At 41.3% G+C, this 26,805-nt stretch overlaps 1 protein-coding gene and 1 pseudogene across 3 annotated transcripts in view; one reads left to right on the plus strand and one right to left on the minus strand.

Moving 5' to 3' along the window:
• The first annotated feature begins 5,933 nt into the window (after positions 1–5,933).
• Positions 5,934–26,805, plus strand: part of TUBGCP5 (tubulin gamma complex associated protein 5) — a 46,172-nt gene continuing 25,300 nt past the window's right edge. For 2 of the 3 annotated variants that reach the window (XM_032479264.1, XM_032479265.1), the window contains exons 1-6: positions 5,934–6,120; positions 8,444–8,497; positions 8,623–8,731; positions 23,448–23,544; positions 23,950–24,029; positions 24,430–24,565. In XM_032479264.1, the coding sequence (XP_032335155.1) occupies positions 5,975–6,120; positions 8,444–8,497; positions 8,623–8,731; positions 23,448–23,544; positions 23,950–24,029; positions 24,430–24,565 (622 nt within the window). In that variant the 5' untranslated portion in view covers positions 5,934–5,974. The remainder of the gene's footprint in view (positions 6,121–8,443; positions 8,498–8,622; positions 8,732–23,447; positions 23,545–23,949; positions 24,030–24,429; positions 24,566–26,805) is intronic. The other variant, XM_032479266.1, reaches the window with a different exon arrangement.
• Positions 25,162–26,121, minus strand: LOC102508108 (annotated as a pseudogene).

Consider the following 26,805-nt stretch of genomic DNA (forward strand, 5'->3'; position numbering starts at 1 on the left):
ATCAAAATATATTCAGTATCTTGTAGCAGCTCACGGTAAAAAAGAATATGAAAATGAATATATATTTGTTCATATATGACTGAAGCATTGTGCTGTGCATCAGAAATTGACACAACACTGTAAACGGACTATACCTCAATAAAAAAAAGATAAGAATGTTCCATCCAGAAAATAGACAAAATGGAAAGATACAAAGAAAATAAAAATCATCCATAATTCTACTCAACCAGAAAAAAGAACTACAAAAACCAGCACGGAGACATTACCACCCAATCTTCTGCCTCCATTCAGATTTCACTTGATTTGTTGTCAAGTTATGCTCTTGACAACAAAAGAATCCAGCCCACAAATACATGTACTGTGTTCAGTCACCACATCTCTTTATAAACTCCTTCCATCTGGAACAGTTCATCAGTCTCTGTTTGCCTTACAGGAAGATGATGCCTCGTGTGGGCTTTCCTGATGCTACCTCGGGATTAGATGCGAATGTACACTTAGCCCAGGGACACCACGGAAGGGACGCCCTGTTCTCTACATATCTTATCAATCAGCAGTACTGTGGTTTCCGATTGCCCTGTTACTGACAGTAACTTGCTCGCTTGGTTCAAGTGCAGTCTGCAGGCTTTTTCACTTTAAAGTTCTTTTCCACTTTGTAATAAATCAGTATTTCATGGGGACATCTGTATTAACAGAGCAAATAAATACCCTGTGACTCCTCAAATTCCACCCGCTAATTTTAACATCCATTGATAACATTTTTATTGTTGTAAAAAAATACTTAATATAAAATTTTCTTTTAAATTGTTTGTTGTGTTCTTTTATCTCATAGTCAATCAGGTATGTCCACGAGAAGAGGCCCAAGCGAGGCTCAGGAAAGACAAAGTTTACAATACTCACAAGTCCTAGAGACCGGATCCTAACATGCCTGCAGAGTCACAGGCGAAGTGACAGATTTTGATCAGGTACAGAAGACAGAAGCCAGGGTTAAGCTGAGCCTTTACTGGGGTTTCCAGGGAAGCAGCAGGAAAGGCCAGTCTGAATACTTTCAGTGGGCTCTAGGCTGCAGGAGTGGTCCCTCGCTGCCTGGTACCTGACTGTAAAATGGTTGAGGCAGAGGACTATTTTCTTCCTGGGGTACAGGAGCCGGGCAGAGGAAGTATCGCCTAGATTGGTTAGTTTCCATGTCAATGATATACTGCTAGCTGAGTCCTTTGCTGTCTCTAAGAGCGGGCTAGCCTCAGGAGAAGCGGTCTTCCTTACCCAGAAAGCATTTTTTAAGATGTCAAAATATCACAAATATATGAAATATATATGAAAAAATTTAAATATACAATATACCATTTTTCAGTGTATAGATCAGTGACACTAAATATTTTCACGTTATTGTCCACCATCTACACTATCCATCTCCAGCACTTTTTCATCTTCCCAGACTGAAACTCTGTGCTCATTCAACAATAACTTCCCATTCCTTGCTCCCCCAACCAGCCCCTGGCAACAACCACTATACTTTCTGTCTCTATAAATTTGACTAACTGTCTCATGTAAGTGGAATCATACAGTATTTGGCCTTCTGTAATTAGCTTATCTCACTTAGCATACTGTCTTCAGGGTTCATCCATGTTGCAGCATGTGTCAGAATTTCGTTCCTTTTTAAGGCTGAACAACATTGCACTGTATGGAACACGTATATCCACATTTTGTTTATCCATTCATTCACTGATGGACATTTGTGTTGTTTCCATATTTTGGCTAATAGGCATAGTGCTGCTATGACTATTAGTGTACAAAGATCTTTTGAGTCTCTGCTTTCAGTTCCTTTGGGTCTGATTGCTAAATCATGCACTAATTCTATGCCTCATTTTTTAGGAACTGCCATACTGTTTCCCACGCTGGATGTACCACTTTACATTCCAATCATGTAAATGGGCTCCAGTTAGATAGTAAATTCCCGGTCAGCACTGAGATTTCTCAAACAGGTATTTTATTTGGGGTCATCCTAGAGACACAGTCTTATGCTGCCAGAAGCCAGGCTAGAGTTTGGTCAAGTTTTTCAGTGCAAGGGTTTGGATGGAGTTGTTCTGTGCAGAGCATTCTGCTGTCCTCATCCCTTAGGCCTCCCAGAGTGGCCAGTTTGCACCAACACAAGGATGTGAGTCCCATGCAGGGGTGTGGGTGGGCGTGGACAACTGCTGTGGTCACCCTCTCTGGAAGCATCCTTCCAAGCCTCTAGGAAACACTGTGTGAGGTGCTCCCCATGCTGGGAGTGGGAAGCTGGTCCCAGACACCCTTTCCAGGCCTTCCTATCTGGTTTCTGCACACAGAAACATTTTCTAGAGGGGCAGGTGATGAAGGGGTCCATGAGGGACTGTGGTTGGACCATCTGCCTCTCCACAGGCTTCCCTGGCTGGCCACTGCAGAGACATGGAAAAATATTTACATGGTACATCTGACCACTGAGCCACACGTAGGACTGTGGCCAGGACAGTGATGGGCCTCCCTTTCCATCCCAGGTCAGTCTCTGCCTCCAAAGGGGACTTAGGAAAAATTTTAACAGGCACATCTGGTATCTAGGCCCCATGCAGGACTGTCTGGGCCCCGGTACCGTCTCACGGCCTCCCTACCCAGGGCTATGCACAGAGAGGACTTAGAAACGTTTTCCACGGGTGACCAGGCCTGAGCCTGACCATGGTCAGGACACCTCCATGGGGCTCCCTGCCATCCCAGGCCAGTGAGAGCTTAGGAAAGTTGCTGGGTGCTGCCTGCAATGACTGGCCCTACAGAGGACCTCGATGAGGCTGGGTGTGATCTCAGGGTGTATCTGACCTGCCTGTGTATCCCCTTCTCTGGTGGAGACATGAAACTATTTGGGGGGCTGCATGCAATGACCAGGCCCATATGGGAAACCACCAGGCCTGGGAACCCCCTTCTTGGCTCTCACTGGCTCACATCATTGGCTGGGACTTAGGAACATTTTAGGAGTGCCCTCTATGACCCTTCTAGGGGCCTCTCTGGCCAGCTCTGACCAATCCCTATTTGTAAGGGGGATCTGGCAACCATGGTCGGGACTAAGGCGCCCTCCTGGTACCTCCTTGTTGGTCACAGGCTGGTGTCCACCTCCAGCAAGGGACATAAAAAGTTTCTGGACCTTACAAAGCACCCTCCCTGGGCAGGCCCTGATGACCTGGGCAGATGCCCACATCCTCCAGAGGTGGACATCCAGAGGCCATCCAATGACCAGACCCACACAGGACCAGGGCCTGACCTTTAGTGCCCTCTCAGGCCATAGGGGTTCCCCTCCTCCCCTACTTTGAGGGGAATGTTTTAGGAGACACACTAATGACCTGGACTCATGCAGGACCATACCTGAGTCCACCTGCCCTCCACCACTTCCCGCCTGGCTGGGGCTAGAGTGGGACTAGGAACACTCAGTGGGTGCTGCTGACAGCCAGGGCCCCTCCCCAGGCCTCCCTGGTAGGCTGTTTACATGTCAGTCAGTGGAAGGGGAGTGAGAAACATTTGTGGGAGGGACCTTTTCACTTTGGAGTCAGGTACCACCCAAGGGGCACCCCAGTTCTGGCCATGGTCCCACCTATAGATGCAAATTACCAAAATGTTTATGTCTCCCTCTCTAGGGGGCAAATCACCAAGGCAGGCATGGGGCTCCGGAAGGGGCACCTTGGGCCTGGCTGTGGTCCTGCCTGGGGACTGGTCTTTGGAGTCACCCTCAAAACATTTCTAAGCCTCTCCCTGGAGTGGAAAGGCCTGGGCAGGCCAGGGAGGCCTGGGGAAGGAGCCTGGATGGGTCCTGGTATTGGGAGCCCCAACCCAAAAGTTTCTAATTCTCCCTCCAAAGGCCAGAACCAGCCCAATTAGTACAGACAGGCCTGGGGAGGACACTCTGGACAGGCCACAATCCTGCATGAGTCTGGTCATTGGCTATATCTCCCCCAAGCATTTCCAATTTTCCTCAGGCTAGCGATGGATATAGAGAAGGGCATTGCCATCCCCAAATTTTTGTTAAGTCCCCTCAGGAAGCCAGGACAAACTTGGCTGGGCATCTGGGGTAGGTATTCTTAGACTGGCACAGTCCCATGTGTGGCACATTCAACAGAGACACCCCTGAAATATTTCTAAGTCCTTCCACAGTGGCCACTGGGACAGGCTCAGACTGGACAAGAAGGATGGGGATGGTGCCCCCTAATCAAGCTACCATCGTGTGTGGGGCCTTTCCAGAATTTTTCTTTCCAGAACCTTTCCAGAAAATTTATCCAAGGGCCATCCTTGAGGGTTGCAGAGTATACCCAGGCCTGTTTGCCATCCTCTTTGTATAGTCTTCCTAAAATGTTCCCACGTCCCCTGTAGAGTGGGTGATCAGTCTTAAAGTCCCACAGCAGGTATCTGGGGCCCAATGGTGTTTTGAAAGGAGCTCAGTCATCAGAGGCACCAGAGACACCTTTGGAAAATTTTTCCAACTCCTCTTCCAGAAAGGGGAGACTGGCCCAGGCCAGCCAGGGAAGCCTGGGAGAGTGGCTCAGTCCCTACCAGTTCAAGTTACTGCGAGCACCCTGTTGTAAGTCTCCCTCCAGAGGTCAAGACCAACCAGCTAGGTGGGGAGGTAGAGGAGGCACATATAAGTGTGTATGTATATTTTTATTTTTGGAGATGTACAACATGCTATTATAGATTTGGAGTGCTAAGTAAAATGTGAGCTGCATACACAAATTTAAGAGTTACACAAAAAAATTGTTTTTAAGTTACACAGATGATAGCTGAAACTGGGGTAGAAAAGATTGCCTAGGAAGCAAGTATAAATCCCCTTTCCTAGAGTTATTTCTACTGCTATGAGCTTCCTCTTCTTGTGGGATTTGTGCAATGGTGTGCAGTGTATGTTTTAGGTAGTTGCTATGGCCTGGGTGTTTGTGTCCCCCGCAAGATTCATACGTTGAAATCCAATACCAATATGATGTTATTTGGGAGGTGATGGCATTTTGGGAGGTGATTAGAAAAGGAGGGTGGAGCCCTCAAGATTGAGATTAGTGCCCTTATAAAAGAGGCCCCAGTGAGCTCCTTGCCCCTGTCAACCGTGAGGACACAATCAGAAGTCTGCTTCCAGGAAAAGGGACCTCACTCAACCATGCTGGCACCCTGATCTCAAACTCCAGCCTCCAGAACTATGAGAAATAAGTTTCTGTTGCTTACAATCCACTCAGTCTGTGGTAGTCTGTTACAGAAGCCCAAACGGACCACGTCAGTGGTGTATTATCAGCTATCTTTTTCTACAGTAATGCAGTGTAATAAATCACATGAAAACCTGCTAGATCTAGAAAAGAAAACAAAAATTAAAGAGTTCCATGCAACAAGTCTTGGAACGGTTATGAGCAATACTTAACAGAAAGTTAGTTTAAAACTAGTTTTAATTACGAACAACGACAAAGACCTTACTCCACCTCTAGCGGACAGGGGTTTACCAAAATCACCGGGGACAGAAGGAAAGGCAGCGCTCCGCCCCTGTGCGGGACAACGCGCTTTCCGTACACCTGCTGCAGTGCGGGCCACGTAGGGCGGCCGGTGCAGGCGCGGGGACTGAAACGGCACTAGAGATCACCGCTAGGAGGGGAAACCGACGCCTGGAGAAGGAGACAACTAACGGGTCATGGCACCTGCAAATGCAGATACACTGAGAAGTGGCTGTTCTCAAAACATCAGCAGTTAAACCACCAACCGAGGTTAGCCTGAGACTATCAGTAAGATAACTAATAATAATGACTAACCCTCTGAAGACGCGCCTAAATTTACCCACGTGGTACCAGCGAACACACAACTGAGCCACCAATAAAAATACGCGTGGAGACTCGACGCTGCAGCAGCGCGAACTCTCGCGAGAGCCGCGCAGCCTCTCCGAGGCACCAGCAGCTCGAACTCTCGCGAGAGCGGGCGCGACCTCACGGAGGGCGGTGGGAGCGCGGGAGATATGGCGTCGCCGGCGCCGTCCTGGAGCCGCCTGGACCCACAGCAAGAGCGCGACGTGCGCGAGCTCGTCCGCCGGGTGGCGGGCATCCAGGACGAGGCGGACCCCAATTTCCAGCTCGCCCTGCACTTCGCCTGGTCCAACTTCAGGTGTGGGCGCGGCACCGGGGCCAGGGACGGGACGGGGTTAGGCGAGGGGAGGGGCGCGCGGCCGGACCCCCGGCACAGCCCCCGCGCGGCGTGCTGCGTCGGCAGCGCGGTGCCCTCCGCCTTCTGGTCCCCGGCGCGGTGACACACGCAAGCACAAACAGTGGTTGTGGGTGGTTGGGGGTCGTCTTCCCGTTCTAGAGGCGCGCTCCTGGGGAACTGGTCTGTCTGTCCTGTTGCGCTCCGCCCACTGCACTTATCGCCGGACAGTGCGCATCAAGTATATTTCGAATGGATGGGAGAGTGAAGTTTTAGAGCAAAATAGTGGTCACATCCTATTTAAAACCGCATTCTCATTTACTCCCTCTTCCTGCTCTGGCCACTCCAGATCTTCCTTACCCTACTTACCTTTTTCTTTTTTCCAAAACGCATAGCGTTACACATCGGATAACTTCTCTGTTGTTTACTGTTTCTCTCTTCCACTCCCACCTTCAGTTCCACGAGGGTAGGGATCTTTGTCTGTTTTGTTCATTTCTTATCCCAGAACCTAGAATAGTTCTTAGTACAAGAGTACACCAAATCACGTAATATACCTTCTCATACAGTTTCTAGTGTAATTAATTTTGAAAGATTTATCTGGTTAGATACTTTAGTGAAATCAGAGCTCTCATTTTTCTTAATGGAAGATGTAAATTAGACAATACTGTTATGATCCTTACCTGAAACTATTATTGAAAGAGTGTTAGTCATTGTTAATATTGTACCTGTTTAATTTCATTAGAAATCTTGAATAGTAAAGTTTTTCAGAATCTGTAATCTTGATTATCAGCCTTAATGATCATACATAAAGTGCTTACTTGGTTTGTAATAAGAATAGACAATGAGTCTAAAAGCCTACCAGGTTTCTGAAACTACTCAATTCTTAAATGTGACTTACAAATATAACAGCCTCTGAATAGGTCATGTAAGATAGAAAAATGTAAATGCGAAATCCTAAATAATTTTTCTGTTGATATTTCTGAATGACAGTAGGTAGATGGACATCATTTTAGAGTTGGGAACAACATTACAAGTTACTATCTCCTTTTACACATTGAAAAGCTAAATTATAGTAGGTAAAGTAGTGTTCCACTCAGCCATTTACTGGGTTAGAATTAGATATGTTATTTCGTAGTATAATTTACTTCTTTTTTTTTAACAGTTTTTTAAATAGACTTACTTTATTTTTATTTTTGTTTTCTTTTTTTTGAAGGGAGAGTCAATTAGGTTTATTTATTTATTTACTTTTTTTTTAATGGAGGTACTGGGGATTAAGCATGCACTCTACCACTGAGCTTATGCCCTCCCCCACAATTTACTTCTTTTAAGTACAGACTATATGGCTTTGATACTAAAAGAGAGAAAACAAGAGTTGGGTGACCTATATGGTAATTTCATGTTGCTTTAATCCATCAGAAAAATGAACAGTTCGTGCCTGCTTTTTTAAAAATTGTGAACACATTCTAGGCCCTAGAAATTCATAGGTAGATGAAGCAGTAGCTTCTATCCTTAAGGAAGATAGACAAAAATTAATTACATGTGATATAAAACAGGGGTTCCTAACCTGAAGGCCTGAAGATAGAATTCAGGTGTTATGGATTTGGACAAGAGAAAAATTACACTAACCTCTAACTAAAAAGTAACATTTCCTTCAACTGTGAGTGAAAGCAGCAAGCAGTAATAGCTTATGCATGAGTGTCACCAGCAGAAACCACGTATTTCACTATCATAGTGTAGTTACTGCAGGTATTTCTAGATGTTATTTACTGTTACTGTCATGTAGTTATGAACCCACTACTAGGTCTTGTTATTTAGTGCTTTAATAAAGAAATATATCTCTTACTATGTTACACACTTTAAAAAAAAATTCACAGCTGTATTTCAGTATACTTGATTTCTTTTTTATTTCATTTTATGATTTGAAAGCATTATTCTGAGAAGAGGTCCCTGGGATTCCCTGGGCTTCGCTATGGCATAAAATGATTAGGAACCCCCACTGTGGAATGTGCTCTGCTGGACCTAGACACAAGGCGTTACGGGCAGACAAAGGAGCCAGAGGGCAGGACTGGGAAGCTCAGGACAACCTGTGTCCTGTGGAAAGGATGCTTAAGCAGTCTGAGATTCAGTGGTTATTTGCATGGATGATGGAGGTGATACAGGGAGAGAGGTGCACTCGTTGGGAACATAAAGCTGAGTATAGAGTGTCTGGGGGGATGGGGAGGGCTATGAGACTAGTCTACTTAGCTATATAACAAGATTAATAGAAGAATTACATTTTATCTTTTAGATTTCATCGTTTCCTGGATGTCAACAGCCATAAAGTAGAAAAGACAATAGAAGGGTCAGTCAGTTTCTTTGTATATATATATATGTGAAATATTATTCAGAAATAATGTATGTTTTTCTTTCTGACCTTTTTATTAATAAAGCTTTGTAATTATGAGTTGATTTTTCTAATATTTTTAGAATTTATGAAAAATTCATCATTCATTCTGATCTCAGCAAAGCTGCTAGTTGGAAGAGATTAACTGAGGAATTTCTAAATGCGTCACTTCCGAGCATAAAGGAAGTAAAGGTATGCTATATTGTGAGAGCTCTGTTGTGGTTTACTGTTTCCAATCTGATTATTGTCAACTGTTTCTCTTAATATGTAAACATTCATTCTGTATTCGTATTATCCACTGGCTAGAGCAGAATCTCCTGGAAGTTGACTTAAGTGTTGCCATCAAATCCAGTGTGCCTCAGGCTTGTGACGAAAGAAGTGTGTTCTTGTTTGTCTTCTTAACCCCAACGTACTATGGAAATTGAGATCAGAGATTGGCACAAATGATAGCAATGGCTGGCTGTCTTAAAACAAGCACAGACTTCCCGATGTCCCTTCCCAGGGAAGTCGCGTGGGGATGTACTTAATTCTTCGAGTGACAATGCAAATGCAACAGCACATGCGGTGTCTCAAACCAGGGAAACTCACCTGAGTCTTGGTGTCCAGGGTTTTTCTAGGGGTCAGTCACATGGATATGCAGTGCCCACGTGGCTGACCTTAGATGCTCAGTCTCTGCCCGCCCCCCCCCCCCCCCCGCCCCCCGGAACAACAAACCAAGGACCTCATGTGTACAGAATCATTCACCATAAGTCACATTGTTAGCATAAATAATGGTCAAACTGGTAATAATGTGGCCCAAAGACTCTGGCATACAAAAACACTCTTCTATCTGGATAATCCAAGGGCTCAGAAGGTAACTCTCAGAAGCCAGTCAAGGGCCAGTCCTGAAGACCTTTGAGATGTTCAGGGTTTGGGCAACCCAGGCCTCCTGAGTTAACCCTTCATTGCATACATATAGTAACACATAATCTTCACAGTAACCTCTGTAGGGTGTTCTGTTACTGATAGGCTTTCCCTTTGTGTACGCTTTGTTGGAGCCTAAGGAAGAGAACTTTAGATAATTTTTAAAACTGTCCATCAGTTTAAGGAAGGACTATAAAGATACTTCTGAAAAAGAGAACTGCAGTGCTCTGAATCCGTGCCCTGAGGGTTAGGGGTACACTTCCTTGTATTATTCTTGCCAGGATCATTTTGAAAGAGAAGGAGGCAAGCCTTTTTTTAGATCTCTTCTTGTTTCATCTTAATATGACTGTAGAATTTAATAATTTAGGCACCATGACACCATAATATTAATAATAAAAATAGTGGCAAGCATGTTTAGAGCACTTACTATGTGCCAGGCACTGTTAGTCCCATGAAGACCATTCTCAGTAGGTTCTGTTATCGCTTTGGCCAGGCAGATGCCCTAATCTCAGTTTCATCTGTACCAACACCTATGTTGTACAGAATGAAAGAGTGAGTGTCACTTCTGATTCCTGCTTTGACCTTTTCGTTACCGTCTCTGGGCATTTTTCTGTAGACCCCCAGCTATAGGGCTCACCCAACACAGTGAAACTGTATTCCCGGCTTTTCTGCAGCACATCCTGTGTCCTGTGCCTGCGCTGCCTGTCCCCTCCTCTCCTGCCCGAAGAATCTCATCACTTAATAGTAAAGGCACATCTTGTCTAGAGATACTGCGTATTTAACTTACTGTGTTTGTTATGTTTATTTCCTGTCTCCCCTTTACTGTAGAAGTTTTACACATGTAAGCACCTAGAACCGAGTAGACAGTAGATATTTGTTGAAGAAATAAATCTGTGCGGTCCTTTCTGCCTTGCCGTGCCTCTATCCTCGGCTCCTGCCCCACTTTCTCAGCAGAGTTGATTGCTCTTTTCTGCTTTGCGGGGGCATCTGACAGGTCTGTTGTAGTGTAGCAATAATGTCACGCTTTTTCAGCTTTATTGATTTATACTTACATACCATAAAATCTGCCCGCTGTGAATGTTCAGTTCATTGATTTTTTAGTATATATGTAGTCACGCAACCACAGTCCAGGTTTAGAACATTGCCATCGCCCCAGAAGTTTTCCTAAAGCCCCTTTGCAATCAGTGCCCACTTCCACCCCAACTCTAGACAACTATGGATCAACTTGCTATACATTTTAATTTGCCTTTCTGGACATTTCGTATAGATAAGATCATACAGTATCCAGTTTTCGTGTCTACTCTTCTTTCATGTTTTTGAGGTTCACCCTTGTAGCATGTGTTCATAGTCTACTTTTAATTACTGTGTAGTATTCCTTGGATGGATATGCCTCATTTTGCTTATTCACCAGTGGATGACATTTGGATTGTTGCCAGATTTTGGTTAGTATGAATGACAGACTGCTGTGAGTATTCTCATACAAGCTTCGCATGGACATAAGTCTCCACACTTCCTGATAGATCTCTACAAGTGGAATTGCTGGTTTATATGGTAAGCTTATGTTTAACCTTTTAAAAGCTGCAGCATTATTTCCCAAAGTGGCTATATCATTTTATATTCCCACCAGCAATGTATAAGGGTTCCAATTTCTCCACATCCTTGCCAACACTTGTTGTTGTCTATTTGATTGCAGACATCCTAGAGAGTAGGTAGTGATACTTTGTTGTGGTTTGATTCATATTTGCGAAGTGGCTAATGATGTTGAGCATTTTTTCATGTGCTTTTTAGCCATTCATATGCCTTCTGTGTTCATCCAAGTCTTTTACCCATTTTTAAACTGGCTTCCTTGTCTTCTTATTGAGTCATCGAAGTTGTTTATATATTTCTCATAAAAGTTCTTCATCAGAATGTGATTTACAGATATTTTCCTCCAGTCCCTAGCTTGTCTTCATTTTCTTAGTGGTGCCTTTTGAAGCTCAAAAGGTTTTCCTTTTAATTAAATCCATTTTAGCTATTTCCTTTTTTCATGATTCGTGCTTTTGGTGTCATATCTGAGAACTCTTTCCCTAATTCAAAGATACAAAGACTTTCTCCTGTGTTGTCTTCTAGCAATGTTAGCACGTGCATTTAGATATGTGATCCACTTTGAGTTAATAGTTGTGTGTGTTGTAAGGAAAGGATCCAAGGTGGATTTTTTTTTTTGCCTGCAAATATATCCAATTGTCCTGTCACTGTTTGTTGAAAACACTGTTCTTTTCCTATTGAACTGTCTTGGCAACTTTGTCAAAAACAAATTTACTGTAAATGTAAGGATTTACAGGCTCTCGGTTGTTTTCATTACAGGTCCCCCACTGTGTGCCTGTCCTTAAATAAATACTACACTGGCTTTATTACTGTAGCTTTACAGTAAGTTTTGGGATCTGGTGACAGAAGTCCTCCAACTTTTTTCTTTTTCAAAACTGTTCTGTTTCTCCTAGACTCTTTGGATTTCCATACGTGTTTTAGGGTCAGCTAAATTTCTGCAAAAGCCAGCTGGGGTTTTGGCAGGGATTGCACTGAATTTGTACATCAGTTTAGAAAGTAGTGCCATTTGCTAGGCTGAAGTGTGTCCCCCCAAAAGATATGTTCAAGTGTTATCCCCTGATACCCCTGAATGTGACCTCATTATACGGTCTTTGATAATGTAAGCAAGTTAAAATGGCGCCGATGAAGTGGAGACCCTAATCCAGTGCTGGGTGTCCTGTTCAAAATAGGAATTTGAATACAGAGGCACACACAGGGGAACACTATGCAATGAAGGAGGCAGAGACTGGAGCAATGCAGCTATGAGCCAAGGAACACCAAAGATTGCCAGCAACCGTGAGAAACTAGGAAAAGTCAAGGAAGCATTCTTCCCTTGAGCCTTCTGAGGAACATGGGCTGACCTTGACCTCAGACTTCTATCCTTCAGAACTGCGAGAGAATAAGTTCTTTTTGTTTGAAGCCACACGGTTTGTAGCCTAGGAAACTGATACACAGTCTTACCAATATTAAATCTCTTAATTCATGAATATGGACTCTTCATTTATTTAGATCATCCTTAATGTTTCTTACCAATTTTATTTTTCACATACAATTCTTGTACTTCTTTCACATTTATTCCTAAATATTTATTCAATTTGATGCTAATATGAATGGAATTGTCTTCTTAATTTCCTTTGTGGTTTGCTTATTGCTAGCATATAAAAATATAACTCATTTCTATATTGATTTTTGTACTGTAAACTCATTCTAGTAGTTTTCTTCTAGATTCCTTAGTATTTTCTACCCTTTGGATCATGTCATCTCTGACTAAAGACAGTTTGACTTCTTTCTTTCCAATGTGAAGTGTTTTTTGGTTTTTGTCTTACTGTACTGGTGAAAAGCTCCAATACAGAACAGAAGCCAAGTGCACATCTTTGCCTTGTTCCCAGTCTTAGAAGGAAAGCTTTAGTTTCACCCATTAATTACCATGTTAATTGTAGCTTTTTCACAGATGCCCTTTATCAGATGAAGGATGTTCCTTTTAATTTCTAGTCTGTTGAAAGTTTTAATCATAAATGAGCATTGGCTTTTGTCGCATCTCTTTCTGTGTCTTTGAGATAATTCTTTGTTTTTTGCCTTGTATTCTATTCATATATCTTAGTCAGCTCAGGCTTGCCATAACAAAATACCACAGGCTGGGTGGCTTGTAAATAGAAATTTATTTTCTCACACTTTTGGAGAGCAGGAGTCTAAGATCAGTTTGGTTGCTGGTGCGGACTCTGCCTGGCTCGTAGGTGGCTGCCTTCTCCCCGTGCCTTCATGTGGTGGAGAGAGCTCGCTAGTGTCTCTTCTTAGCCCATTGGACCAGTGCTCCACCCTCAGGACCTAATTACCTCCCAAAGGCCCCATCTCTAAATACCATCATATTAGGGGTTAGTTTCAACGTCTAAATTTGAGGGGGACACAGTCAGTCCATAACATATGGTGTATTGCGTTAAATGATTTTTGGATGTTAATCTGATTTATTTGTGTGTGAAGTGAGAAGTACATTCCTACTACTTAAGGCCATTGTCAAGACTGTCCTGGCTTATACTTCCTGTGGGCTCTCTCTCATCTCTGTTCGTGAGCAGCTTGGGTCCACTCTAGTCTCTGCTGTGCACGTCACAGCCTCTAGTCAACCCAAGACATGTGGAGAGCTTAGCAAGCCCCCTTCGATTGTCTTGCATCCAGGAGCTCCCCAGTAAATCCCCAACTATTTGGCTGGCCTGTCGCTTGCCCAACATGCAGGCCTGCGACCACTGGCTCCCCCACTCACTTGCCACGGCAGTCACCACTAAGACACTGGTTGCATAGCTGCCAGCTTTCACTTCCTGTCCAGCCCTGGATGAGCTACTGCTCCGATAGGGCTGGTGGGAGGAGGGAGATAGTTCCAGGCTTATATGCCTCAGACTCACACTGTTCTTACCTGAGGTCATTTTCATGGATAAACACTTCTCTGCAGTTGTATGACTATGCTTGATCCAGAGCGCTGAAATGGTTGTCTTTGGCAGTTTTGTTCAGGTTTACAGTTACTTTGGAAGGAGATTTGAAGGCCACTTCCCTGCATCATGCCAAAAGCGAATCTCTAACCCCCTGTATTTAAATTTCTATATAGATAGGGATATATAGTTTCCATAGGAGTTACTCAGTAAATGACAGTTTACCATCCTCTGGACTCGAAATGATGTTTGGCAACGTAGATTGAGTTATTTCTTATAATAAGAGAAATAACCAGAGACTTTGGCATGTCTGTAAAACCCCACTGGAACTAGGAATTCTGGTTCTTAGTAGCTTTGGATTTCAGGGGATGTGGAAGTGGAGAAGTTAATTCTAACTTTGAGATTCAAGACCACCTCTGATATAATGTACAGCACACGGGGCTGCTGCTTTCAGCGTGTATGTACATGTGTTTCTTGACTTTGCAAAGAGTAGCAGGAATTATGCAGGTCTTCATGAGACAGCCTCCGAAGGGACGTGTGGCTGATGTGGAGATGGAGTTCTGATTCTTCAGCTTCATCGTGAAGAGATAACATGAAAGAGCAAGTTAGCCCATGTCTTAAAGGTTTAAGAATTACAGTTTATATCTTTTTGTTTTTAATTAAAATGTAATTGGCCTACACCTGACTATTAGTTTCAGGTGCACAGTGATTTGATATTTCTAGTTACCATATGTCACCATACGAAGTTATTACAGTATTATTGGCTATACTCCTCCTAGTGTACACTTCTTCTCTGTGACTCATTTATTTTGTAATTGGAAGTTTGTACCTCTTAATCTCTCTTATGTATTTCACTCATTCCATGCTCCTCTCCCCTCTGGTGACCACCCATTTGTTCTCTGTATCTGTGACTGTTTCTGCTTTGTTATGTTTGTTTGGTTTGGTTTTGTTCATTTGTTTTGTCTTGTAGATTCCACATAAAAGTGAAATCATATGATATTTGTCTCTGTGTGACTTACTTCACTTAAGCATAGTATCCTCTAGGTCCATCCGTGTTCTTGAAAAAGGCAAGATTTCATTCTTCTTTATGCCTGAGTAATAATCCATTGGATATATATACACTGCATCTTTCTTATCCATTCATCTATCAGTGGACACTTACATGGCTTCCATATCTTGACTATTGTAAATAATCCTGCAGTGAACATAGAGGAATTGTTTTGAATTAGTGTTTTGTTTTCTTAACATAAATACCCACAAGTAGAACATTTCTCCAAAGGTGAAACAGGTGAAACATTTCTCAAGGTGGCCAACAGGCGCATGAAAAGATGGTCAGTATCCTAATTATTAGAGAAATGCAAATCAAAACTACAATGAGGTATCACCTCACACCAGTCAGAATGGAGATGGTGTGGAGAAAAAGGAACCCTCCTACTTTGTTGGTGGGAATGTCAATTGGTGTGGAGGTTCCTTAAAAAAACTAAAAATAGACTTAGCATATGATCCAGCAGTCCCACTCCTGAGCATATATCCGGAGAAAACTATAATTTAAAAAGATACATGCACCCCAGTCGTCATAGCAGCACTGTTTACAGTAGCCAAGACATGGAAACAACCCAAATGTCCATCAACAGATGACTGAATAAAGTAGTTGTATATGCACGTGCGTGCACACACACATGCCTATATACACACGTGCGCACACACGATGGGATATTACTCAGCCATAAAGAAGACTGAAATAATACCATTTACAACAGCATGGATGGACTTAGAGATTATCATATTGAGTGAAGTAAGTCAGAGACATATTATGTGATACCACTTACGTGGAATCTAAACAAAAAAATGATACAAGTTCTGTTTACAAACCAAAAACAGACTCACAGACATAGAAAACAGACTGGTTACCAAAGGGAAAGGGCGGAGAGGGATAAATTAGGGGTTGGGGATTAACAGACACACATTACTATATGTAAAATGGATAAACAAGAACCTATTGTACAGCACAGGGAACTATATTCAATTTCTGGTAATAACATAATGGAAAAGGATCTGAAAAGAAAATATATATGTATGTGTATGTATAACTGAATCACTTTGCAGTACACCTGAAACTAACATTGTAAATCAACTACACTTCAATAACAATTTAAATAAATAAATAACTGCTTTATTGTAGTGAAAAAAAAAAATACCCACAAGTAGAATTGCTGGATCATATGGTAGTTCTATTTTTTTAATTTTGAGGAAGCTCTGTAGTTTTTTCCATGGTGACTGCACCAATTTACATTCCCACCAACATTGAACAAGAGTTCTCTTTTTTCCACATTCTTTCCTACACTTCTTATTTGTTGTCTTTTTGATAATAGCCATTCTGACAGGTATGAGGTGATGTCTCATTGTGGTTTTAATTTGTATTTCACTGGTGATTAGTGATGTTGAGCATGTTTTCATGTCTCTGGCCATGTGTATGTCTTCTTTGCAAAATGGCTATTCAGATCCTCTGCCCATTTTTTAATCTGGTTGTTTGTTTATTTGTTTGTTTTTTGATGTTGAGTTGTGTGAGCTCTTTGTATATTTTGGATATAAACCCCTCTTGAGTATATTATTTGCAAATATCTTCTCCCATTCAGTTGGTGGCCTTTTCATTTTGTTGATAGTTTCCTTTGTTGTGTAAAATCTTTTTAGTTTGATGTCTCATTCATTTATTTTTGCTTTTGTTTCCCTTGCCTGGGGAAACATACAAAATATATTGCTAAGATTGATGTCAAAGATCATACTGCCTTTTTTTTTTTTTTGGAGTTTTATAGTTTCAAGTTCTACATTGAGTTTTTAATCCATTTTGAATTTATTTTTGTGCATGGTGTAAGAAAGTAGTCCAATTTGATTCTTTTGCATGTAGCTGTCCAGGTTTCCCAACATCATTTATTAAAGAGGCTGCCTTTTCCCTATTGTATGTTCATGCTTCCTTTGTCATAGACTAATAGACCATGTAAGTGTGGGTTTATTTCTGGGCTCTCTATTCTGTTCCATTGATCTATGTGTCTGTTTTTGTGCCAGTACCATACTGTTTTGATTACTATAGCTTTGTAGTATCGTTTGCAATCAGGTAGTGTGATCCCTTTGGCTTTGTTCTTTCTTAATATTGTTTTGGCTATTCAGGGTATTTTTGTATTTACATACAAATTTCAGAATTATTTGTTCTAGTTCTATGGAAAATGTCATTGGTATTTTGATAGGGATTGCATTGAATCTGTAGATTGCCTTGGGTAGTATGGTCGTTCTAACAATATTAATCCATAACCATGGTAGACTTTTTTTCTTTGTGTTGTCTTCAATTTTTTTCACGACTGTAATATAGTTTAACAACTATAGGTCTTATAGATCTTAGATTCATTCCTAGGTTTTTTTTTTTGATGCAATTATAAATGGTATTATTTTCTTAATTTCTCCTTCTGATAGTTCATCATTAGTGTATAGAAATGCAACTGATTTCTGACTATTAATTTTGTATCCTGCAACTTAGTAATTCATGAAATAGTTCTAATAGTGCTTGGTGGTATCTTTAGGATTTTCTGAATATATTATCATGTCGTCTGCAAACAGTGACAGTTTTACTTTTTCCTTCCCATGTTGAATTCCTTTTATTTCTGTTTCTTGTGTGATTGCTGTGGCTAGAACTGTGTTGCATAAAAGTGGCAAAAATGGACATCCTAGTCTTGTGCTTGATCTTGGAGGAAATGCTTTCACTGTTGAATATGTCAGCTGTGAGCTTCTCGTATATGGCCTGTATTATGTTGAGTTATGTTCTCTCTATACCCATTTTTTTGAGGTTTCTTTTTTTTAATCATAAATTGTTGTTGAATTTTGTCAAAAGCTTTTTCTGCATCTACTGAGACGGTACTATGATTTTTACTCTTCAATGTACTAATGCGATTTATCACATTAATTTGCATACATTGAATTATCCTTGTATCCCTGGGATAAACCCCACTTGATCATGGTATATGATCTTTCTAATGTTTTGCTGGATTTGGTTTGCTAATATTTTTGTTGAGGATTTTTGCATCTATGTTCATCAGTGATATCGGGTCTGTAATTTTCTTTCTTTGTGGTGTGTTAGTTTGGTTTTGGTATCAGGGTGATACTGGCTTCATAGAAAGTTTGGCAGCATTCCTTCCTCTTCAGTTTTTAGAATACTTTGAGAAGGATAGATGTTAACTCTTCTCTGAATGTTTGGTAGAATTCACTTGTGATGCTGTCTTGTCCTGGACTTTTTGTTTGTTGGGAATTTTTGATTACTGATTCAATTTAATTACCGGTAATCAATCTATCTGTATTTTCTGTTTCTTCCTGATTTTGTCTTGAGAGATTGTACTTTCCTAGGAATTTATTTACTTCTTCTAGCTTGTCCATTTTATTGGCATATAGTTTTTGTAGTAACCTTTCATGATCCTTTGTATTTCTTTGGTGTTGATTGTAACTTCTCCTTTTTCATTTCTGCTTTTATTGATTTGGGTCCTGTCTCTATTTTTCTTGATGAATCTGGCTAAAGGTTTATCAGATTTATTTTTTCAAGGAACTATTTCTTAGTTTCATTTATTTCTTTCCTATTATTTTTTCATTTCTATTTATTTCTGCTGTGAGCTTTATGATTTCTTTCCTTTTACTAACTTTGGGTTTTATTTGATCTTTTTCTAGTTCCTTTAGGGATAAGGTTAGGTTGTTTATTTGAGATTTTTCTTTTTTCCTGAGTTAGGTTTGTATCACCATAAACTTCCTTCTTAGAACAACTTTCGCTGTGTCCCATAGATCTCAGATTGTTGTGTTTACATTTTCATTTGTCTTCATGTATTTTTTTATTTCCTTTTTGATTTCATCAGTGACCTGTTGGTTCTTTAGTGGCATATTGTTTAGCCTCCACATGATTGTGTTTTTTGCATTTTTCTTGTAGTTGATTTCTAGTCTCAGCATTGTGGTCAGAAAAGATGCTTGATATAATTTCAGTCTTAAATTTGTTTAAGACTTGTTTTGTGGCCTAGCATGAGCTCTATCCTGGAGAATGTTCAATGTGTACCTGAAAAGAATGTGTATTCTGCTTTTTTGAATGGAATGTCCTACATGTATCTACCAAGTCCATCTGATCTAATGTGTTGTTTAAGACCAGTGTCTCCTGATTGATACTCTGCTGGATGATCTGTCCATTAAGTTAGTAGGGTGTTAATATCCCCTACAATTATTGTGTTATTGTCAGTTTCTCCCTTTATTATTATTTGCTTTTTGTTTTTAGGTGCTCCTATGTTGGATGCATGTATATTTACAAGTGTTATATTTTCTTCTTGGATTGATCCCTTGATCATTACGTACTTTTTTGTTTCTCAATACAGTCATTGTTTTAAAGAATGTTTTGTCTGATAGAACTATTGCTACAACAGCTTTCTTTTTCTTATCATTTTCCCAGAATACCTTTTTCCATTTCTTCACATTCAGTTTGTGTATGTCTTTAGAGCTGAAATGAGTCTCTTGTAGGTAGCTTAAATATGATTCTTGTTTTTGTATCCATTTAGCCACTCTGTGTCTTAGATTGGATCATTTAGTCCATTTACATTTAAAGTAATTATTGATAGATGAGCACTAATTGCCATTTTGTTCATTGTTTTGTGATTGTTTTCATATTTCTGTTTTGTTCCTTCTTTTTTCCCTCTCTTCCTTGTGATTTCTTGATTTTAGTGTTCTGTTTGGATTCCTTTCTCTTTTGTATGTGTGTATGTATTATAGATTTTTGGTGTGTGGTTACCATGAGGTTTATATATAGCAATCTCATATGTGATTATTTTAAGTTGCTGATCCTCTTAAGTTCAAACACATTTTCTACAACCCTGCACTTGTACTCCTCCCAGCATTTAATGTTTTTGACATCATATTTCCTATATTTTGTTTTCTGTATCCCTTAATTACTTATTGTGGATATAGTTCATTTTACTACTTTTGTCTTTTAACCTTCTTACTAACTTTATATGTGGTTGATCTAGTACTTTTACTGTGTATTTGCCTTTATCAGTGAAACTTTTCCCTTTATAATTTTCTTATTTCTAGTTGGGCCTTTTCTTTTCCACTTAGCGAAATCCCTTTAACAATTCCTGTAAAGCTGGTTTGGCAGTGCGGAACTTTTTAACCTTTTGCTTGTCTGTAAAACTTTTTAATCTCTCCTTCAAATCTGAATGATAGCCTTGCTGGATAGAATATTCTTGTTTGTAGGTTTTATCCTTCCATCACTTTAAATATATCATACCACTCCCTTCTGGCCTGCAAAATTTGTGCAGAAAAGTCAGCTGACAGCCTTTGGGAGTTCCTTTGTAAGTGACTTGTTGCTTTTCCCTTGCTGTTTTTAAGATTCACTCTTTAATTTTAATGTTTGCATTTTAATTACAATGTATCTTGGTATGGCTCTCATTGGGTTGATCTTGTTTAGGACTCTCTGCTTTATGCTCCTGGATATCTGTTTCCTTTCCCAGGTTAGGGAAGTTTTCAGCTGTTATGTCTTCAAATAAGTTCTCTGCCCCCTTTTCTCTCCTTCTTCTTCTGGGACCCCTATAATGTGAATGTCAGTACGCTCTATGTCTCAGAAGTCTGTTAAACTGTTCCATTTTTTAATTTCTTTTTTCTGTTCAGCTTGTGTGATTCCCACTACTCTGTCTTCCAGTTCACTGATCGGTTCCTCAGTATCATCTAATCTACTGTGAATTCCTTCTAGTGTATTTTTTATTTCAGTTATTGTATTCCTCACATCCGTTTGATTTCTCTTTATATTTTCTAACTCCAATAAACTTCTCACTGTGTTCATCCATTCTTCTCCTGAGTCCATTGAGCATTTTTATGGTTGTTACCTTAATCTCTTTATCAGGTAGATTGCTTATCTCCACTTTGCTTCCTTCTTCTGGAGTTCTATGTCATTTGGAACGTGTTCCTCTGTCACCTCATTTTGCCTATTTCTGTTTTTATTTCTATGCATTAGGCAGAATGGTTACATTTTCCAATCTCCGGGAAGTGGCCTTATGTAAGAGATGTTCTAGGGAACCCAACAGCACCCTCACCCGTGGTCACCAGAGCTGTATGCTCCAGGGGTGCCCCCTCTATAGGCTGCATGGGCCCTTCTGTTGTGGTGGACCAACTACTGTGGGCACACTAGTAGGTGGCCCTGGCTCCTGGCCGAGTCAGCTGCCAGGCTCATATAGGTCTGCCAGCTGCTGGTAGGCAGGACTGGGTTCTGTGGGACCTGGGGGTCCTGAGACTGGTACCAACCTACTGGTGGGCAGTGCTAGCTCCTGGCACAGCTGGCTATAGGAGCTGAGGGCTCCTGGGGCTGGTGCTGGTTTGCTGGTGGGAAGGTCAGGTCCCAGGATGACTGGCTGTGGGGCCTGGGGGGCCTGGGGTTCCTGGGACTGGTGCCTGCCTACTAGTGGGTGGGGCCAGGTCCTGGGCACAGTGGTAAGCAGGGCTGTGTCTCCACATGGCTGGCGGCTGGCCTTGGAGTCCAGGGATTGTTGCTGACCTGCTGGTTGGGGAGTAAGCCCCCTGCACTAATGGGCTAGGGGAGGACTCCAAAGTGGTGCTCGCCCACATCAAGGCTCCCCGAGATGGCTGCCGCCAGCATGTGGGTCCCCAGGAGGAGTCCCAGTTGCCTCCTGCCTCTCTGTGAGTCTCCTCAAGATCAACAGGGTGGGTCTCATCCAGGTTTCTTTCAAATTACTGCTTCTGCCCTGGGTCCTGGAGCACGTGTGATTTTGTGTCCACCCTTTAAGAGTGGAGTCGCTATTTCCCACAGCCCTCTGGATCACCTGACTATAAGCCCTACTGGCCTTCAAAGCCAAGCATTCTTGGGGGCTCGTCTTCCCAGTACAGGATCCCCAGGCTGAGGGGCCTCATGTGGGGCTTGGATCCCTCGCTCCTTGGGGACAACCTGTGCAGTTGAAATTAACCTTTGTTTATGGGTCACTGACCTGGGGATATGGGTCTCCACCCCTCTTACCCATCTAGGTGTGGTTCCTTCTTTATATCTTGTGTTGTAGAAGACCTTTTCTACTGGTCTTCAGGGGATTCTCATTGACAGCTGCTCTGTAAGTAAGTGTAATTTTGGCGTGCCCGTGGGAGGAGGTGAGCTCACCGCCTCCCGATCCTCCATCCTGGTCACTCTCCTGTGTTACGTTCCAGAGCCCTAACTCTTAACAGCAGTCTTCTGTTTCTTTAGTACAATTAGTGACTTTGGTCAAAGCATGATATTAGCTGATTGACAAGTTATGTTTTTGACCATAATTTTTAGTTCAGTGTTTACCCAGAAGTCCTCTAGGCATCAAGCTCCTTTATAGATGTTAGCGAAAAAAGTGAACAAGGCGCAGCAGCAGCAGGGGAATGGCGTCACCTACGTCCTCTTCCCAGGACCGCGTGCTGCTCTTGTGCATCCCCACGCAGCTACAGGGCAGTGGTTCTGGCCCTTGGCAGAGGAGGGTGGTCTGAAGGGTGCGGCGTGTGCCCTTCCTTTCTCTGTACGTAGTCCTCTCTCCTCTTCCTCTGGTAACGCTCGCCTGTTTCAGGTGCACTAAGTCCTCCCAAATAAACAGTCTGACATTAGCAATTATTGCTAAATAATAGACTTATATATTAACAGTCATTTTCTTCAAGTATTTACATTTTAGACCAGTTTTCTCTGTGGAATAAAAATTATTTTCTTTGTTGAAGGAATTTAAGGCATTCCCAAGCAGAGAAATTATCCACAAAAGGGCAACTCCTTACAGTCTTGCTAGTGATATATTGCCTTATCATTCCCGGGAAAGTTCACCAAGTGTCTCCTGTGTCCATCACTGGGCCGTAGGAATGTGAAATAAACAGGACGTGATCATCACTGCCCACGTAGTTATTGAATGTGTATTTAGTATAATTATGATAAACACCATGTACTGTAGAACATACAGGAAGAGGTCATCTGAGACTTCACTTACTTCCCTGAATTTAATTCATCTCCTGTCTCCTTTCCATACTTGGTTTATGACTTTTAGCTCATTTTGCATTTGGAGTATTTTTATTTTTTAGCAGTTTTTTAAATGTGATTTTTAAAAATATAATTTAAGTTTTAAAGAAACATAAACGTTGAAAAATAGTAAAAGGAACTCCTGTGTACCTTTTGCTGAGGTTCGGTGTCCTTTAATCCAGGACATTCCTCAGCCTTTCTCTTCTTGACTTGACACTGAAGACAACAGGGCGATTGTTTGGTGGCTTGTCCCTCAGTTTAGGCATGTCTGACGGTTCTGCCTACGAGTCAGGTAGTGCATTGTTACCTGTACACGTCTGAACTATAAAAATAAGTTTAGAGGTTGGGATTTATTTAGGTATGATCTGTGTTTTCTCAGACCAGGAAAAAGATTTGAGGACATAACTGTCATGGGGTTGTCATCTTTTCCCTCAAACTAGTTTAGAAAGCTCTTACCAACCTCAGTGATTCATATTTTTCATTTCTTGTTTTAAAGACAGATGCACATTATTCCATCCTGTCCCTTCTTCTGTGTCTGTCTGATTCGCCTTCAAACAGCAATTATGTGGAAACACCAAGAGAAAAAGAAGTGGGTACGTTACCAAATACCTTAATATATAGCAAATGAAAGAGAAATTGGTTTTATGACTTAATTACTAGACATTGAGATTTTTATAAAAAGTTATAACACTTTGTGAAACTAAAATATTTCTGTTGCACTGAATGCAATTGCAATTGTAAATTTTCGTTTAAAATATAAATTCTGACTTTGTAAATTAAATGACTTCAGCTCCATAAAGAGAAAAATCATTTTTAATATAAAGAAATTAAAGTTCTAAATGTATTAGAATGTCAGTTTGAGTGTTTTCAGTATTTTTGAACTTTCATTTCCCAGGTGTATTTTATTTTTGAGTTTTGTTAGGCTTTTTTAACTGTAATTTAGATTGTTTTTCACATATTTTTGATAAAGCTGATGAGATTCCTCTGTTACGTTTTAGAGAAGAAAGATGATTTTGACTGGGGAAAATACTTGATGGAAGGTGAAGAAGTTGACCTTGGTCCAAGTGTAGACACACCGGTAAGTGGCAGCAGTTTTGATACTGAAAATATAATTACACGCCAGGTGATACAGATTATTTCTGTGGGTCCTTCTGCCCTACGGCACCTCACCTAAAAGAGGAACACTCTTCACTGTATTAGAGTAGTTTACTATGGAAGTTTCATTAAAATTTTACATCAAAATTTTAGTACTAGCAAGTTGAATAGAATGAATAGAAGTATCATTTAAGGAGCTGTTAATCTTGGGATTTTGCCACCAAAAGTAATTGCATCATAAAATAGTCATTTTCCAGACATTTAGGGAAAAGTTTCACGTGGTATAGTTTTTACTTTTCTTCTGAAGTTTTCCTGATCTTGTCAGTAAATAGCTCCATTGTTATGCACAGTAAGGCGAAGGTGTATTTCCTTCTTCTAATCAGAATTGGTCTGAAGACAGTGAAGATGAGAATGAACAGCAGCCCTTAAGCAGAGAGGACTCTGGGATTCAGGTGGACAGGACGCCCTTAGAAGAGCAAGACCAAAGCAGAAAGCCAGCGCCTCGCATCAGCTGGAAAGGTACCCTGTGTTCTGGGATGCTGGCATCATTTTCTTATTTATTTATTTTACATATTCAATCAAAATTTATTTTAAAAGGTAAAATTTTACATATTCTTCTTAAAAATGAAAATTTAAAAATCTTAAGAGTCACGCAGTGAGTCTTCAACATATAAAGCTATAGCAGAAATTAAAGTAGTGATAACATTAAAAAAATTTTCTTTTTAATAGACTTTATTTCTTTAGAGCAGTTTCAGGTTTACAGCAAAACTGAGCAGAGAATACATAGTTCCCATACAGCCCTCACCTCCCACTCATATAAACTCCCTTACCCTCAACATCCCTCATCAGTGTGGCATTTTTGGTACAATCGATGAACCAACATGGGCACATTATTATCAATCAAAGTCCATAGTTTACATTAGGGTTCACTTTTGATGTAGTACATTCTGTGGCCTTTGACAAATGCATAATGACATGCAGCCACCACTATAATAAGTAGTAATAACATTTTACCCTTATAAAAATGTCATAGAATTCAAACCACAGCTTGGATCCTCCATGATTCAAGTGTCTTACGTTACACAGTACGGGTTTGGTCAGTTTTAAGGTAGACTTCCTCCCGACACGCTCTCCTCAAGTCCTCTGTTGTCACCGCCTGTCAGCTCACACAGTGGGACAGCTGGCTGCTGTAGCAGCTCCACGAGGGTTGTTCTGGTCTCTGACCATTTCTACATAGCCATTCCAGCCCCATTCTGAACCCCAACTGTCCTAGACAATCCAAAATGTATTGTTGCTTTTTTTTTTGAGTCTGTTCCTTCAAAGCCATAGCCAACCACCAAAACATCATGATGCAGGTCTTTGCTGTTACAGTCTGGCTTGTGGTAGATGCCTGATCCACAGAACTGGAGAGAGGCATGGCCTGCATCAGCGGCCACAGAGATGGGCCCCACACTTGACACTGCCTCCATAAGGGCCTTCTGCTGCTGACAGATGTCCGCGAAGCCAGTGTCATTGGCAGCAGAACACTCCGGTTTATAGTTACAGCTGTTTGTATCCCTTGCAAGACATGGCTAGGATTCCTCTGAGCGCAGGCCTCTGTTGTCCTTAACACACTGGAAGGCATTGTCCATCAAGCCACCACTGCAGCCTTTGTTGCCTTGAGGCTGAGAGCAGTCCACCAGGTTCTGCTCACTCAGTGAAACAAGTTTGCTAGTTTTCCAGAACACCTGTCCTGCAGGGGCACCAGTGGCAGTAAAAGCCCAAGAAGAACCACACTGACCCTGATTCTTTACCGGGGTTACATAGCCTTTCTCAGTCCAAGCCACAGATTGGCATCATTTTCTAATAGAAGAATTCTCTACAAGGAAAGGCAGCCTTTGAGAGTCAGTTCCATGTGATTTAAGATGTGGTAAGCTCTGCCATCCTTATAAAACAAATCTTTTTAAACCATTAGTAGATCTTTCTTCTGCGGTGCCTAAGAAGTAGCTCTATAGAATTAATGTTGAAAGGGATTTACAGTGCGATTTTGGACTCTTTTTTTAATTGTCCTGAGAACTTCGTTAGTCCTAAATTATTGTTTATTTTTTTATTGGAGAAGGATTGGTTTTGCTGAAGTTCGCTGAATAAAAGGAAAATATCTGTACAATTTAATTTTAAATTTGAATGTCTGGTTTTCCAGTTTTTAGTGAAGAAAAGTAAATTGTATCTAGAAACAGCTGGAAGCAACCTTAGAGATAAGATCATCTAATCCTACATCTCATTTTGTAGGTGAGCAGAGGTGTGGTTACAGTGGTTTTTCCACGGTCACAGCTGTGAAGCTAACCCCAGAAGCTGGGGTCTGTGACCTGGCCCTGTTCACTACACGTGGTCCTCTCCAAGTGGACAGAAAATAATTAAAGCTGATTTAGCACGCTAGCAGTTTTCTGGTTTCTCTTCCTTTTCTTTTTAATTCTTGAATGGGGCCTTTAGGACAGAGTGTGGATTAATCAGCTCAGGGCACATCATCGTCACCAGGCCTTTTAGTTTAGTGTGTGTCTTCTCTTCTGCTGGTTCTGATTCTCACTCCCCTTTCCCTTTGTCTGCCAGCCCAGTGACAGTTACATCCTAAACTAATGTATTTCGTACCTGTTCTCACGTATGTTGAGTTCTTGTAAAGTGCCTTGTGTTGATTGGTGTATTCTTTTCTTAAATTACATACTGGTGTTACGCTGTGTGCAAACCTTGTTCTGTTCCTGTTTTCATTTAACTCTGTTTTAAAT

Source organism: Camelus ferus, chromosome 5 (assembly GCF_009834535.1).
Source record: "Camelus ferus isolate YT-003-E chromosome 5, BCGSAC_Cfer_1.0, whole genome shotgun sequence".
In the NCBI taxonomy this organism is placed as follows: domain Eukaryota; kingdom Metazoa; phylum Chordata; class Mammalia; order Artiodactyla; family Camelidae; genus Camelus; species Camelus ferus.